Genomic DNA, 15805 nt, shown 5'->3' on the forward strand with positions numbered 1-15805 from the left:
CTAGAGATCTTTTTTTTGGGAGGAAGGAGTTCATAATTCAATGCATGACTTTTATGCACAAAAGGTTAAATCCCTTCTCTCTCTCCCCTCCAAAAATACCCCTAACATCTTAGGTGTTCGTATCCAAAATCCAGGATTTGCTTAGTCTCCCTGCTTGAACCGGGCCACTTGACAGCTCTGCGGGGAGTCTGAAGGCTAAGCTGATGCTGTTCTTACATGAATCCTGCAACACTTCCTGCTGGGCAGGAGTTTAAGGAAGTTTCCGCTGAGAGGAATTAAAAGTTTGCAAAGGGGAAGAGTCAATGAGGCGAAGTGGGCGGGTACTGCTTGAGGGGTGATGGGCGGGCTCATGGAAGGGGCGGGGACAGCTACGATCGGCCATGGGCGGGGTCTCAGAGGCAGGGCTGCTCGGAGAGGCGCCGGGCGGGGTCTCAAAGGAGAAGGGCCGGGGATGCGCCAGGAGATGATGGGCGGGGTTCAGAGGAGAAGAGGCGGGACTTTCCGGAGAAGCGATGGGCAATCCTCTGAAGTGATGGGCGGAGCCACAGGGTCTGTTAAGAGAGGCGATGGGCGAGGTTTCAGAGGAAGGTCAGAGAATGTGCCAAGAGGTGGTGGTCGGGGCATCAGAGGAGGACAGCTGGGCGTGGTCTCAGAAGGAACGGGGCGGGACTGCTCGGAAAGGAAATGGGCGTGGTTACTGGCTTCAGGTGGGCGGGGCTCAGGAGCAGAGAGGGGTTCCGCGGCCACCCTGTACCTTCTCTCCTTCCCCGCCTGGCCCCCAGGATGGAGAGCAGTTCGGGACTGGCGGATTCGGCGGGAAGTTACTGGCAGGACCCTCTGGCCATCGCGATGAGCTGCCGCCGGTCCCTGTCGGTGGCCGACTCGGGATCTGGCTCTGCCGGAGAGGTGTGCGGGGCGCGGACGGGTAGAGGGCGGCCCCTCTGCGTGGTGTACGTCTTGCAAGAGGGGCCCGAGGAGCCTCAGGCTCTGCGCTGCCTGCGGGAGGCTTGCTGCGGGCTGCAGGCTCAGCTGCGGACTCTGCCCTTTGGGACCTTGGCGTTGGGGGACACTCACACCTTGGACACTTTCTACAATGCAGGTGAGCGGGGGCGGGGCAGCTCTCCTAACGTTTGGGGGGGGGGGGTTAGTGTTGCCCCCTCGTCCCAGGTCAGCCCAGCAGGCTGATCCGAGCCTGGTCACGCAGGCCTGGCTTGGTAGTTCTTGGGAGAAGCTGAACGTACAGGACAGGATCAGCCTGCGTGAGGCGGTAAAAGCACAGCCCTCGTTAGACAGGCAGTCAGCATGGTGACTTTGTTCTTGTGTTATTGGATTCTTCATTTGGCAGCCTAAAAAGTATCCAAAGATGGAATTCCCCAGCTTTCCTGAGCCCATGAGGTCGCTGTGCTCGGCTTACAGTGGCGCTCTTTCATTTACTGTATATTTGTTCATGGCTGATGAGCCTGGCAAGGACTCTGCCTTGGCCTTCCCAAACTTACAAAAAATTATGGCAGCTAATTTTCGGTTTTGTAGGCGGAGACCCAACTATACTTTGCTCAGCTCTGCAGTTATTGGGTGCATACGGGGGTGTAGATTCCTGAAGAGTTTCTGCTTATTTGGCTCCTCTTAAATGTTTCCAGCATCCAGTAGGTGGGTTTTGGGGGAGGGTGTGGAGAGCCGAGTGAGCAGTAAACAACCTCCTTTTTCTGCATCAAGCCCTGTACACATGCTTATGATTAGGCTCTGTTTTCCTCCAGAAGCAGATCAGTTTCTCTCTCTATCAGACAGAGACACTGTAGCTACTTGGAAAACGAGGACGAATGGGTCCTTTGCCTAAAAAGGGAATTCACCTTTTAGCAGTATTACAAGGATGGAAAAAAATGGCCTTTATTTACTTTTTTTTTTTCTTTGCATGACTGCAAGAACACGTTAAGGTATTTGAAGTATGTCTGTTTGTTTAAGGGATAGGTTATTGTTGTCTACTGCTTGCAAATGGAATTTCTCTGGTCCTTCCCTGCCAGCCACTAAACTGCCAAGAGGGCACAGGCAAGGTCCTTGTCCCCTTAGTCAATCAGGCCGATGCAATATTGGCGCGCGGAAAACGGGTGCTCACGGCCCGCTCTCCCAGTGCGCGCCGATTGACTTCTCCAGGGAGCCCAACTTAATATTTAAATTGGCTGCTGCAGTAAAAGGGGGGCACTAGGGGAAATTGTGTGCCCCTAGCGCCTCCTCGGCAGCAGGCGTCCAGGCGAGGTGGCTGTCAGCGGGTTAGGAAAAGATTGAGCATCCCTTTTCCTTACCTCCTTTTTGTTCCTCCGACTAACATGCCGATACAGTCATAGCGCGTCAAAAACGTGCGTCCAACACCCCCCCCCCCCGAAACTAATAACGCCCGCAACATGCAAATGCATGTTGATGGCCCTATTAGTTATTCCCGCGCGATATAGAAAGTAAAATATGCAGCCAAGCCGCACATTTTACTTTCAGAAATTAACGCCTACCCAAAGGCTGGCGTTAATTTCGGCCAGCACCGGGGAAGGGTACAAAAAAGCAGAAAAAACTGCTTTTCTGTACACCCTCTGACTTAATATCATAGCGATATTAAGTCGGAGGCCCCAAAAGTAAAAATTAAAAAAAAAAATTAAAAATCGGCCCGTGGGTTGGAAGACGGACGCTCAATTATGCCGGCGTCCATTTTCCGAACCCGTGGCTGTCATTGGGTTTGAGAACCGACTCCAGCAAAATTGAGCGTCGGCTGTCAAACTCGCTGACAGCCACCACTCCTGTCAAAAAGGAGGCGCTAGGGACGCGCTAGTGTCCCTAGCGCCTCCTTTTACCGCAGGCCCTAATTTGCATAGGCCACCCTCCTGAATCGCGCGCCCAGGAGATTGGCCTGAGGGAAACTCAGAAGGAGGAAAATGGCAGCTTCCCATGCCATGTGCCTCGCTGCAAGCTAAGGCAGCGTATCGCAGGGCCTCGCAGCCGCCGCCGCGTTAACAGAAGGGATCCTACTGGTGCCCCTCTAATGCAGTGCAGAAAATGTGAGACAGGAAAAGCAGGAGAAGAGTGAGACGGCACCTCCGTGGGGAGCACTTTTTGGAGCTGGAACATTGTGTTAACGACCTTATTAGGTTAATGAAAGGAAAATGTAAAAGAATCCAGGCACGCAAGACCTTTTTGAAGTTAATATGATCAGACGCTTCGGAACTGACAAGAGAGCAATGGACAAAAACCTGAGTTTCTTAAGTTTCTCACCACCCATCATCACCCCCTCGGACCCCTTCCCCTTCCCACTGTCACCGAGTCACTAATATTCTCCGGTAATGTCGTTTTGCTCGTTCTAGCCTGACCCGAGGAAGAGCGTATTAGCTCTTGAAAGCCGGGGCCGGTGCAACCATTAGGAGAACAAGGGACTGGCCTAGAGTTCCAAAATTTTAGGGGTGGCAAAAGGCCCAGAGGGATGCAGTACGAGAGCCAGTGCCAAAGAAGGGAGCACTATGCCGGAGGGAAGGGGTGTACGGCCAAAGGTTCACTTAGGGCACTGGCCCTGCTGAAAACTAGCCAAGAAATCAATTTTGGTCGCCGAATCTCAAAAAAGATATAATTGCGATGGAGAAGGTACAGAGAAGGGCAACCAAAATGATAAAGGGGATGGAACAGCTCCCCTATGAGGAAAGGCTGAAGAGGTTAGGGCTGTTCAGCTTGGAGAAGAGACGACTGAGGGGGATATGATAGAGATCTTTAAGATCATGAGAGGTCTTGAACAAGTAGATGTGAATCGGTTATTTACTCTTTCGGATAGTAGAAAGACTAGGGGGCACTCCATGAAGTTAGCATGGGGCACATTTAAAACTAATCGGAGAAAGTTCTTCTTCACTCAACGCACAATTAAACTCTGGAATTTGTTGCCAGAGAATGTGGTTCGTGCAGTTAGTATAGCTGTGTTTAAAAAAAGGATTGGATAAGTTCTTGGAGGAGAAGTCCATTACCTGCTATTAATTAAGTTGACTTAGGTAATAACCACCGCTATTACTAGCATCAGTAACATGGAATAGACTTAGTTTTTGGGTACTTGCCAGGTTCTTATGGCCTGGATTGGCCACTGTTGGAGACAGGATGCTGGGCTTGATGGACCCTTGGTCTGACCCAGTATGGCAGGTTCTTATGTTCTTAAATGTATTAAGTATTGCCTTTTTTATTTTTGTTAAGCTTTATTTCCATGACATGAGGCAGCTTGTGCCTTTGGGGGACTATGGGTTCAGTTGCACAGTTTTAATGTTTTGGAATTTAAGAACTCTTGCTCTATCCAGTGCAACAAGCTCCCAGAACTAGGTTTAAAAAATGAAGCACTTGATTTCGTTACAATTAGGGAACTGGGATTAATGCACAGATGGTGACAAACTGCCTCCCTATGCAGATCTGGCAGGAAACAGGAAATAACGTGGAAACGCTTTCTTCAGAGCATTGGCCCCGGGTGTTGCATCATGTTAGCTTTCATGATGTAACACCCGGGGCCAATGTCTTCCACCAAATGACGGGACCTTTATATAGTAGGGATCTGCATTCGTTTCATCTGTTTCGGTGCTCCGCACGTACCTCGCTGACTTTATAGTTCACGTAAAAAAATGGATATTATGGGGCATATTTTAAAAGCCCTACGCACGTCGAGCCTAATTTGCATAGGCCTGGGGCTTGAAAAAAGGGGCGGGGCGGGGTGTGGCCAGAGACCTCTGTAGAGCCACTAGACCAGGGGATTGTGTGCTGGCACTCGGCTGGCAGGCGCACCTTGTAAAACAAAGGTTAGGGGGGGATTTAGGTAGGGCTGAGGGGAGGGGAAGGTGGGGGGAGGGGCGGAGGGAACGGGGAAAGCCATCGGGGTTCTCCTAGGGCTCGGCGCACGCAAGGTGCACTAGTGTGCACCCCCTTGCGCGCGCCGATCCCGGATTTTATAACATGCGCGCGGCTGCGCACGCATATTATAAAATCGGGCGTATATTTGTGCGCGCTGGGTTGCGCGCAGAAATGTACGCCCGCGCGTACGTCTTAAAATCTGGCCCTATGTGTGTATTTTTAATGAGTTATGCTCATACTGTTTGTTTTCGCATATACTAGAAAGTCGCGAGCTACGCGCGTACCTGCTGAAACGGATGAAACAAATCCACTTCCCCATTATTTAGTAGTACGAGGGCTTTTTTTTTTTATTTACAAGTTTTGGTTTTTTTTTTTCTAAGAACCCCTCTGATCTTGCTGGGAATATAAGGGCTGACCTGGAAGCATTGGTCCCTCTAAGCTGGGTACTTGTGCATGTGCACACAGGTCGTGTACCCCCTGCACACAAGAAATCCTGATATTAGCTGCGTTATACTTGCTCGTAGTGCCCAAACGTGAGCTTGGCTTAAGAAAAGTTGCAGAAAAGAACATCTTTACACCTGCTGACTTTCAAACATTTGAGGGAAAATTGCCTGGAAGGGGGTTTTAGCTGAGGCTGCAGAAATAGTGCCAGTGAATTAGAAAACCAGCCCCTAACCTGAGCCGTGTTTTCAGCTGCTCATCGTTCAGAGCAAGAGAAGGGTAAAGGAGGCTGTCGATGCACACAAGACACATGAACAGTACGGGTGTGTGGACAGATGTGGAAACTATCAGGCATGGGGGCAGGATTAGTGAGAAACTGACCGTTTTTTTTTTAATTAATTGAATGGATGTGGTAGAGTATATTGGGTTTTCAGACGCTGCTCGAGAAATGCTGATGTGCAGTGCCTCCTCTCTCCAGATGTGGTTGTAGTGGAGGTGAGCAATTCGCTGTGCCAGCCCTCGCTCTTCTACCATCTGGGTGTGAGGGAAAGCTTCAGCATGACCAACAACATCCTGCTCTGCTGCCACAGCGACCTTCACGATGTGCAGGCCCTCAAGGTAGGTGCTGAGATCCCCAGAACTGCCCGGGAGCCGAAACAGAGTCCGGAATGGACTGGAAATCTGACGAGGCAGTGTTCAGTGCCTCTGGACCTGGAATAGTGTTGGTAACTGGGGCAGGGGGAGGGGTAGCTGTTCCTGCCCTCCATGGGGTTGTTCTGTCCTGGGTTTGACCAAGCCCTTGCCCATCCGCTCTTGGGCATGTGCCTCGGGTGTGCTCACGACTGGTTAGGGCTGTCGGGCTGTAAATAGCCCAGGCGGAGACTGCTTCTGATTGAGCTGGAGGAGGCGACCGGGCCAAAATATATAAAGTGCAGAACATTACCAGATGGGGGGGAGGGTGGGCACGAGCTGTTCCTTGCTGGGAAACGGCTTCTCTAAAACTGTTTGTCAGGAGTAACTTCAAACAGCTTTTTTATCTCTGCTTTTTTTTTTTTTTTATTCCATTAGGAGAACATTTGCCAGAAAAATTCCGTAAGTTTTGATTATTTTCCTCTTTCTTCCCCTGGGCCCTCCTGATGTTTGCTAAGTTGTTTCTGAGAACATCTCGAGCTGTGTGTGCACGATTTTTATGGCTCCCGAGCAGTTGGTGTGGCTGGGCAGGAGCAGATAGGCCACATGGTCTCTCTCTGCCGTCAGCTTTCTGTGCTTCTCCTCGGTTTGCTTATTTTCCCTTCCTCTCTGGTTACGGCCGTGGGCCGCAGTCTGTGGTGTAATGTTGTTGAAATGTTCACATTTCTAATGTGACTTTATCTGCCTAGAACTTTGTGATAGGCAGGCAGTAAATATTGTACATAAATAAATAAGTTCCTCTCGGCCCTTGGCAGTCGGTGCCGCTGGAGCCTGGGGCACCGTGCCCTGGGTGGGAGGTTCCTCTGCTGGTGATGGGCCTGCGTCACACACGCCTCCCAGGTTAGGAGGGGGGGGGGGGGTAAGACGCAGTCGGCAGGCTCTTTCCTGAGACACAAACTCCAGTGACCCCCGCCTGTTGCAGGGATCAGATCCCGCAGCCTTGAGAGGCTGAGGGGAGACACCGAGGAACTGTGACCCGCCGCCTTGAAGCCTGCTATTAATTCCTCTCTCTCCTGCCCCTCGACTTTAAAAATGGATGTCTCGGTCCTTCGCCTCCCCCAGGCTTGCCCCAAGAGCACGCTTAGAAAATGATTTCTCTGAGTGATGAGGCAGAGGGAGAATGAGGAACAGCGCGTTACTGGAGTGGAGACGGGTAGGGCGGTGATGGATTAACCGGTGGGGAAAAGCCACCCAAAATGGCACCCGTGGCCAATTCTGCTGGCAGTCGAGAGGAATACGACCTGCAGCCCTCACAGGGGCTGGCCCCCTGCTCACCTGATCATTGGCGGGTGGTGGGCAGTTTTACGGCATAAGAGCTTGCCCATCACCGATGGGGGGAGAACACCAGAGCAGGGAAAGGTCCCCTAACCCCTTCCTGCTGCTTTTTCAGGACTGCTGTGGAAATTACACCTTTGTCCCGTACGTGGTAACGGCGCAGGGAAAAGTGCTGTGCTGTGACGCAGGGACGATGAAATGCCTGGCAGAGCTCTTCCAGCCCGGCTACAACGTGGAGCCTCTCTTCACGCCCCTGGCGGGACGCCTCACCAAGCTGCTGGAAGGCACCTCCACCAACTCCTGGTACAGTGCCGCGTCATTCATCTGCTGGGGCGCTCCAGGAATCGCCTGACTGGGCCCGGAGCCTGAGGGTTCTTGCTCAGAATCCTACCAAATGGACCCGGTCGCTCTTAGGGATGTGCATTTGTTTGATCCGTTGTGGCAGTACCCGTACCTCGCAGATTTTATAGTACACGGGGGGAAAACGGATAGTATGTGTGCATTTTAAATATTGTTATGCACATATCTGTTCTTTTGCGTGTATTATAACGTCGGCGTGGTGCGCGCATGCCGCCGAAACGGATGAAACGAATGCACATCCCTGGTCGCTGTACCATTGAAGTGGCAGATGGTACAGGCAACTGCCCCCAAATGTCACAGATTTACTGCATTTTAGCCTCCTGGAAAGATTTCCAGTCTACCCCTGTTAAGGTTTTGAAGGGTTTGATGAATGAATGGTCCTTGGGACCTGCAAACAGGACTAGCTTTCAGGGTAAGCAGCCTGTACAAATGACCTGAAAAGCCAGGGCTGTTTGCAGCCCTTGATGACTCTCTGCCAGTCTGAGTATGGTGTCTTGAGCAGGGCGGGTAAAAACACCTCTGCATTGCCTGGATGCAGCTGTTCCATGATCCTAGGGCTATTCTTGTAGCTTTGGATGCTAATTGTAAGATGGTCAATGTCTGGAAGCTGCCAGTTTGACATCTTCCCCTGTGGTGGTTGTGCAGGTCTAGGTTTAAGGGATGCTGTGTAAGCTTTGATGCAAACCGCCGCTGACTGTCTTCACCTTCAGCCAACAGGCTGACTTTTGAAAAGAGGAGAGCAGGATGACTAAAGACATAGGACAGGCATCTGCCCCACCTAAGGCCTTGCTTCTCTTGCCTTCTGCCTCTGTACTAAGAGGGGAGGGGAATGTTAGTGAATGCTCCATGGCAGGGCTGGGAGCACCCATAGCCTGCTCACTGTTTTGTGCAGTCCTACGGAAATATTTCTGCCTCTCTGAAGCCCTGGTCTGCTCCCGGCCCCCTGTAGTTTAATTGGCCGGAAGGCTCAGGGCTGCGTTTTGTTTCCACAGTGAATATTTCCGGGAGACCATCCGGCGAGACATTCGCAAGGCGCGGGAGATGTACAGCGGGGAGCAGCTGTGCCGGGAGCTGGCCCGCATCCAGCAGCGGCTGGACAGCGTGGAGTGCCTCAGCCCGGATATCGTCATGAACTTCCTGCTCTCGTATCGGGATGTGCAGGTGGGTGGGGTGGAGAAGTGCTGGGCGGACCACGGTGGAAGTTATTATAAGTGAAGTCAAAGCACCGTGTGCTGTAGGTGTTTTGGTTTTGCAGGTTCTGAGGGCTTGGAGTGTATTTAGGGATCAGACTGTCTGTGAGATTTCAGATCATGTTCTGTGGTCCAAGAAATGTTTCCATGTGTGCAGGAAGCTTTTGGTGCAGATATTTTGATGGCAAGGAAGGTGTCGTTGAGTATTTTAAAATCATTACCGAGCTTGGCTGATCTTTTCACAGTAGCTTGAATTTAAGGAGCCCTCTGCCTGCAGGTCTCATGCCCGCACTAATGCCAGTGTTTTTCCCTCTGCTCAGGACTACGATGCCATCGTAACGCTGGTGGAGACGCTGCAGGCTCTGCCCACCTGCGATATCACAGAGCAGCCCAACATCAAGTTTCACTATTCGTTTGCTTTGAACAGGTGAGACAGGTGACTTTCAGCCCCAAGCCCCCCACTGACGGAGGCAGGTTCCCCGTCGGAGCTGGCCACTTTGGACAGCTCGGATGCACAATTAAAAAGAGCAGACGCTGAGGACGGGGCCTGTGGGAGCAAAGGATAGTTCTGGTGCATTCAGGAAAAAATTGCATTTTGTGCCAGTGATGCGGAGAGTGGCGGGAGCCAGGTGGCCTCTGTGACAGAGGAAGGGTCTGCTCTGGCCGATACTGTGTGAGTGGGCGTAAAGAGGGAGGGGGGGTGCTGATCTCCTCTGGGCTCGGCCTACCCTGTCCCGTTTTTTGCTCTGCACAGGAGGAACCTCCCGGGGGACAGAGAGAAAGCGCTCTCGGTGATCCTGACGGTGGTGGAGAGCGAGGAGAGGAGAGCTCCTGACCTCTACTGCCTGTGTGGTCGCATCTACAAGGACCTGTTCATCAGCTCGGGCTTTACGGATACAAACAAGAGAGACCTGGCCTGCTCCTGGTGAGGCTCCTTCTGGGTTCTTTTCTGCTACACGGTCAGAGGTCAAACAGATAGACGGACGGACAGAATGCCCCATTCGTGTAGTGGGAGATTAAATTCAGAGAATAAAGGTCCATAGTTTGTTTTGTCCTGGGTTTGTGATTGACTTTTGTGTTGCTTTTAGATTTTGCTTTACATGGAGGGCAATTTACAGCCGCCGGCAACAGTTTGCAGGCCACTGTTGAAAGGGAAGCTTCCTGCGGGCCAACGTGCTGCCACCCCTTTTTGATTTTATTATTATACTTTTGCAAAAGTGACTTCGTCAGCTTGAACTCCCCTGAGATCAGGTCAACAAGGTGCAAGGCTTCTGAAATGGAAAATCCAAAATCGTCCTAAACCTCCAGAAAGATGTTGCAGGTGCAAACCTGAATTAATGTAAAGTGAATCTGCAGCGTCATGTGATCAATTCTGACTTCATGCAGAAAAAATTTACCTTCAAAATCATTAACTAACGGAGTGTTGCCGGCTGCTCCTTTAGCTTTTCTCTTTCCCAGACTTTGGAATTGCACCTTGGAGCCTGTGGGTTGCACTCAGTCACCGATAAGAGCGGCTCCAGCTGGCCCCACGTGTCTGGCACTAATCAGCTGCTTGCACGATTCCTGTATCCCCCTCTCCCGCCAGTGCAAAGCTTCCTGCAGGCTGCTGCGAGCTGGGGGTAAAGATGGGGGTTGGGGAGTTTGCTCTGCCTTCGCCTGGCTCCTCCTGCTTTCCGCTGGCCTCTTCCTGGTTCAGGGCTGGATCGCCCCTCCTGACGCCCATTGCATGACTTTGCAGGTACGGGAAAGCCTTCGACGTGGAACCGACCCTGCACTCCGGAATTAACTTTGCTGTCCTCCTCATGGCCGCTGGGCACCGGTTTGAGAGCTCAGCACAGTTGCGCAAGATAGGTCAGTGACCCCCGCCTGCTGCTAGCCAGAGCCGGCAGCCTTTTCCTCCCTTTGCACGCTGTCATAAAAACAATGGAATTGTCCTTTACTATATGCAATTATATTAATTCATCTCGTTCAGTTGTTTCTCAATGCGATTCACAGCTTCATTACAGTAATTCTGATGTACAAGTAAGTGGGTGTCTGAGGTCATGGGAGATAGAGGGAGTTGCCCAAAGTCACTCAGAATGTCAGAGGGGAGGGGAGATTTGAACTCTGGTCTCCCTGCGTCTCAGCCCTTTGCTGTAACCTCTAGGCCACTCCCCTGATTAATAATTCCAGTTAATGCATGGTCTGTACTGCCCAGAGGCTGTTAAATGTATGTAGCACTACAGCAGCACCAGCTGTGTGATGTCCACTGAAATTTAAACTTGACAATTGTCCAGAAAAATATTTTTGTTATTTTAATAGCAAAAGCAGAAGTCCTGGCCAATTGCAGGAAGTGTTGTAGGTGCACCAGGGCGTTTCAGGTTCTGCATTTTAAAAGCCAGTGCCACGCTGGCTGTGGTATCCTGTGTGGGCAACGTGCCAGATCCATGTTGCAGGGTGTGCTCTGCCTGTCCAGGCGTTAAGCCTGCTGCTGCCTTCCATGTAGGAGGGTCAGAAAGCCTCCGTGCTGGTGCTCACTAGTGTGAGCAGAGCCTCTCTCTTTACTCTCCTGTCCCCACAGCTAAGCATCCCCATGCACTTGTCTCTTGCCACCTTGAACTCGATTACAGATTTTGCTCCATGCATCCAGCACGGCTGCTGCTGCTTTACTCCTGCACCCATCTCCCTGGACCCTCGTGTCTTCACCCCATCTAGAAAGTGCTTACGTTTTATGAGTGTTCTCTTCACCCTCGCCAGCACTGGAACTTCCTTTTGTCTTCCACCAGGGGTGAAGCTGAGCTGCCTCCTGGGGCGGAAGGGCAGCCTGGAGAAGATGGAGTATTACTGGGATGTTGGCTTCTACTTAGGTGCTGGCATCCTGGCCAATGACCACAGCAAGGTGATACGAGCTTCCGAGAGGCTCTACAAGCTCAACGCCCCTGCTTGGTAGGTGGAGGGAGGGGATCTCGCTGGGCGGCTGTAGAGTGGCACCGTGTACTTCTTTACCTGCTGAATCGCATGTGAGAAATAAGCTCTTAATGGTTGATTCTGAAAGCCCTATGTGCGCCAAAGCCGGGAGATACGTGCGTGATTCGGCCTGGGGAGCATTGCGCGGATTTTAAAAACCGCATAAGTATCTCCTGGTCCGCGCACAAATCATAAATTTAAAAAAAAAAAGGGGTGAGGAGTGGGCGTGGCATGGGCGAGTCAGGGGCGGGCCAAGTCTGTAGCATGGAGTCTGCACGTGAGAATTTACACACACAAGAGCACATCGGGGTCCCCTACCGAATAACTTAACTTCTGCCATGGATGGCGCGTAAGTAATAACAGAAGCTAGGCTGGTCTGTGAGGTTTAAGGGTCAAGGTTAATAGGGTGAAAGGGAGGCAAGTTAGCTAGGGGGGTTAGGAAGTCCTCTCCTTTACTGGGACGAACTGGGGAAACAGGTAATTGCATCGGCACTTGTAGCTACTAAAATCCCCCCTTCCCCCCACTTGCGTGCTCGAGGCGTAAATTTGGGCGCACACGTATGCTCATATAGCCGATTTTATAACATGCGCACATATACATGCAGATACACACGTATGTTATAAAATCGCCGCGTCCGTGTGCGTGCGCGAGCCGGGAAGCACGCACGGGTGTTAAAATTCGCCTCTGAGGGTTTACTGAGAGCTGGGAGTCCAGTCCTGGAAGAGTTTTTAGTACAAATGCCAGGAATATTATAAACTTTGTGTGCGCTGAGGGGTGTGATTTATCAAAATGTGATAGATTTGGATGACAGAACTGAGCGAAGTCTCCAGAGCTGCCCTGATGATTGTGCAGTGGGACCATGGGGGGGCTTGGTAATGCCGCAGTTGGAAGCTTTTGGGTTCTCTGGGGAGAGGCGTTTTATGCCAAGGGGGCCATGACTTATTGATGTATTCGGCGAGGGTCCAATGCAGTTGGGTGCGAGTTCCATCATGGAACCGGTTGTCTCTTCTCGGTCCTGTTCTAGGTACCTCGTTTCTGTTATGGAGACTTTTCTCATGTTCAAGCACTTTAAGAGTGACCCTGGGGCTGCGTCGCCTCACACGGTGACTCCGGACGAGACGGCGCCCTCGACGATGGTCCACGAGTCGCCTGTGTCCGGGCAGAGATCTTCCCTCCTGACTGCCGCCGAGAGAGCCTCCCCTGCAGCGGCAGGCCCCGAGAGAGGTTCCTTCTTCAGCGCGCCCCCCGAGAGCACGCTCCCAAAACAGCAGCTCTTTGACTTCTGGATGGCATTCCTGATGGAGTCCTGTCAGCCGTTCATCTCCACCGAGAGCTGCCCGGTGAGCACCAGAGGGGCTTGGACCCTTTGCCTGCCTTGTGCATCTCACGAGGGCGGTGGCAGTACTGGTGCGGCTGTCTCTGGATGCATGGATGAAGAGACAGAGCCAGGCTGCTCCCCCTGGGGGAGGAGAGTGAGACAGAGCAGGGCCCCCCCCAGGGATAGGCAGTAGGATACTTGCTGACCACCTTCCCTTGGGGAAGGTTGTGAGACAAACTTGGCCCCGGGAGCTCCTGCTGAAGAGGACGTTAGCAGCTCTCGAGGCATCCAATGACATGACCTGCCCCTCCCATAGTGAAAACGTCAATTGCCCCTCACCCTGTCCCTCAGATTACCTGCCCCTTCGCTTGAATACTTAAGGGGGTGCCTGCCTTTCAGGTCCTGATCCTTGAGCCATCCAAGGTTCTGCAGCCGGCCCGGCTGACCGTGTGCATCAGTGAGATGGAGCGATCCGTGTCCCTCGCTCACGTTTGCCCTTCCGAGGAGGTAAGCAGCCTCTTTCCGCAGCTCCTCCACCCTCGGGGCGCATCCCGAGCTCTGCTCTTAACGTCTTCTCTTCTCTTGCAGAAAGGAAACCCCAGCTGGAGCTTCCCAGCCGCCTCCATCCGTGGCGTCAGGTAATTTCTGCGCCTTGCGTGCTCCGCGCCTACCGATTTGTGGGCAGCTATGGGGACGTTGGAGCGAGGCTCCTTCCGTGCACTTGCTGATGGATTTCTGTCTGGATTAAATCTGACGGAGAGGTTTCATCAGTCGTGTGGGGCTCCGTGAAGACCGGCGATGGCGCGACGCCATCCTGCTGCACCCTCTCCGGCTCTGTCTCTGCCAGCCGGCCCCTCTCACCTCTGCCCTGCTGACCTCTCAGTGACGTGGGGGACCCCATTATGGTTTCTTGCCCTGATATTTCTGTGACACTGCTGGGCACTTGGGCCTTGGACCACAGCCTCTTGGTCGGGCTCCTCTCCCCTTCCCCGTAGAAGCCCTGTAGGGCTAAAAGATAGGCGTGATGTAAGGGGGGGGGGGGGAGACGAGAGCCATGCACCCCCTCTGCGTTGCTGGCGGTGACCACCCCTCTTCTTGTCATTCCAGCATCGCCAAATGTGACGAGCGCTGCTGCTTCCTCTACGTGCTGCACACGGCCGAGGACTTTCAGTTGTACTTCTCCACGCAGCACCACTGCCGCTGGTGAGTGCGCGTCGCCGCCCGGGCTGTTAGATGGGGCAGGGGCGGGGGCTGGCTGCTCCACAGGTTGGTGGGAGCAGTGGGATTTCTCCTGCTTTGCTCCCCAGTCTGCCCAGGGAGCATCATCTGCCTTGGGGCCAGGCTGAAGGGTCACAGCTGGCTCCTAAGCCAGAGGTGGTACCACTGGGTCAGACGACAGAACTGAGAGCCCAGAGAATTTAAAGGGACTCCTGAGATCAGTATTTCTTGTTCACGGGTTGTATGCGTGTCCTTGAGCACACGGTGGGCATCCAGGCTTCTGCCCTATGTAAATGCTGCTGGCGCGAGGGAATGCACCCCAGAGCTGGCTGCACGTGTACTTCTCAAGGACTGTAGGGGGGAAGGAAATGCTTTACGAATGCCGATGGCTTGTGCTGTTTTCTGGGTGCAGGTTCTGTGATGTTGTTCACTCATTTACGGTGGAGCAGACCTTGGCTATCGGTGACGACGTGGGATGCTGTTCAGAAGACTTCCTGGAGGTATTGGGGAGAGTAGCTCACTCGTTCCTTTGGGGAGGGAGGCAGGGAGGCAGATCGTTTCCCTCAGGCTGCTAGAAACAGACCCCGTGGTCCACGGTGTAGCAGTTACCTGCAGGTTGCTCCTGTACAACGTAGGCGTCCCTTGGGATCTTGCTCCACGGCGTCTCCTGCTTTCCCGGCCTTGCCTTCTCTTTCTCTTCCCACAGTATGACTATGAGTACACGGAGTCTGGAGACCGGGTCGTCCTGGGCAGGGGCACCTACGGGGTCGTCTATGCCGGGCGGGACCTCAGCAAACAAGTGCGCATCGCCATCAAAGAGATCCCAGAGCGGGACAGCAGGTACGGCGCCAGCCCGACTCTGCCCCGGTTCTCTAGGGGGCGTGCCGGCTTCACGGGGGGCACATGTGTGTCCTCGAGCAGGCTGAGAGCTGCTGCTTCTGAACGATGGTATGAAATGGGGGGGGGGAGGTCTCGGGGTCCTGCAGCTTTGATACAAAAAGACTCCATTTTCTTTTTTCCATTTGTCTGCTGCCCTTGGTTCACCCTTGCAGCCTCTCCCCTCCTCGTTTCTCTGAGGCAGAGACCGAGGGAAGCCGCAGTGACTGGGGGGGGGCCTGTTCTCAGGGGGTTGCTCCTTCCAGGTTCTTCTTTGTCCTCCTTCGGTGGGATGTGGATGGGAAGGACTGAAAGTCTCGGGCAGTTCTTTGTGGGCCCAGCGTTCAGGCATCCCCAGAGAAGGGGGAGGGGGGGGGGGGGGCTGACTCTTGGGGTACGAAGATGGTCTCCTTGTATGCTCTCGCTCAGATACTCCCAGCCTCTGCACGAGGAGATCGCTCTGCACAAGCGGCTGAAGCACCGGAATATCGTGCAGTACCTGGGGTCCCTCAGCCAGGACGGCTTCATCAAGATCTTCATGGAGGAGGTCCCAGGAGGTAAGAGCCGGGCTGTGCTGGCGTTTTCGGTCTCGGACAGGGCCGGGTTTGGAACTCTGTGGGGAGGGCTGGAGGGCGGCACCGT

General features: G+C 53.1%; 1 protein-coding gene across 4 annotated transcripts in view; it reads left to right on the forward strand.

Moving 5' to 3' along the window:
• The first annotated feature begins 656 nt into the window (after nt 1-656).
• MAP3K6 (mitogen-activated protein kinase kinase kinase 6) overlaps nt 657-15805 on the forward strand; it is a 29324-nt gene continuing 14175 nt past the window's right edge. The window contains exons 1-16 of one of the 4 annotated variants that reach the window (XM_029619505.1): nt 657-1099; nt 5768-5907; nt 6358-6381; nt 7370-7557; nt 8607-8775; nt 9125-9231; nt 9559-9729; nt 10543-10655; nt 11570-11729; nt 12776-13091; nt 13469-13576; nt 13658-13707; nt 14177-14272; nt 14700-14787; nt 14994-15127; nt 15593-15720. In XM_029619505.1, coding sequence (XP_029475365.1) covers nt 685-1099; nt 5768-5907; nt 6358-6381; nt 7370-7557; nt 8607-8775; nt 9125-9231; nt 9559-9729; nt 10543-10655; nt 11570-11729; nt 12776-13091; nt 13469-13576; nt 13658-13707; nt 14177-14272; nt 14700-14787; nt 14994-15127; nt 15593-15720 — 2407 coding nt within the window. In that variant the 5' untranslated portion in view covers nt 657-684. The remainder of the gene's footprint in view (nt 1100-5767; nt 5908-6357; nt 6382-7369; nt 7558-8606; nt 8776-9124; nt 9232-9558; nt 9730-10542; nt 10656-11569; nt 11730-12775; nt 13092-13468; nt 13577-13657; nt 13708-14176; nt 14273-14699; nt 14788-14993; nt 15128-15592; nt 15721-15805) is intronic. The other 3 variants (XM_029619504.1, XM_029619503.1, XM_029619506.1) reach the window with 3 other exon arrangements.

Source organism: Rhinatrema bivittatum, chromosome 11 (genome assembly GCF_901001135.1).
Source record: "Rhinatrema bivittatum chromosome 11, aRhiBiv1.1, whole genome shotgun sequence".
NCBI classification, from domain to species: Eukaryota; Metazoa; Chordata; class Amphibia; order Gymnophiona; family Rhinatrematidae; genus Rhinatrema; species Rhinatrema bivittatum.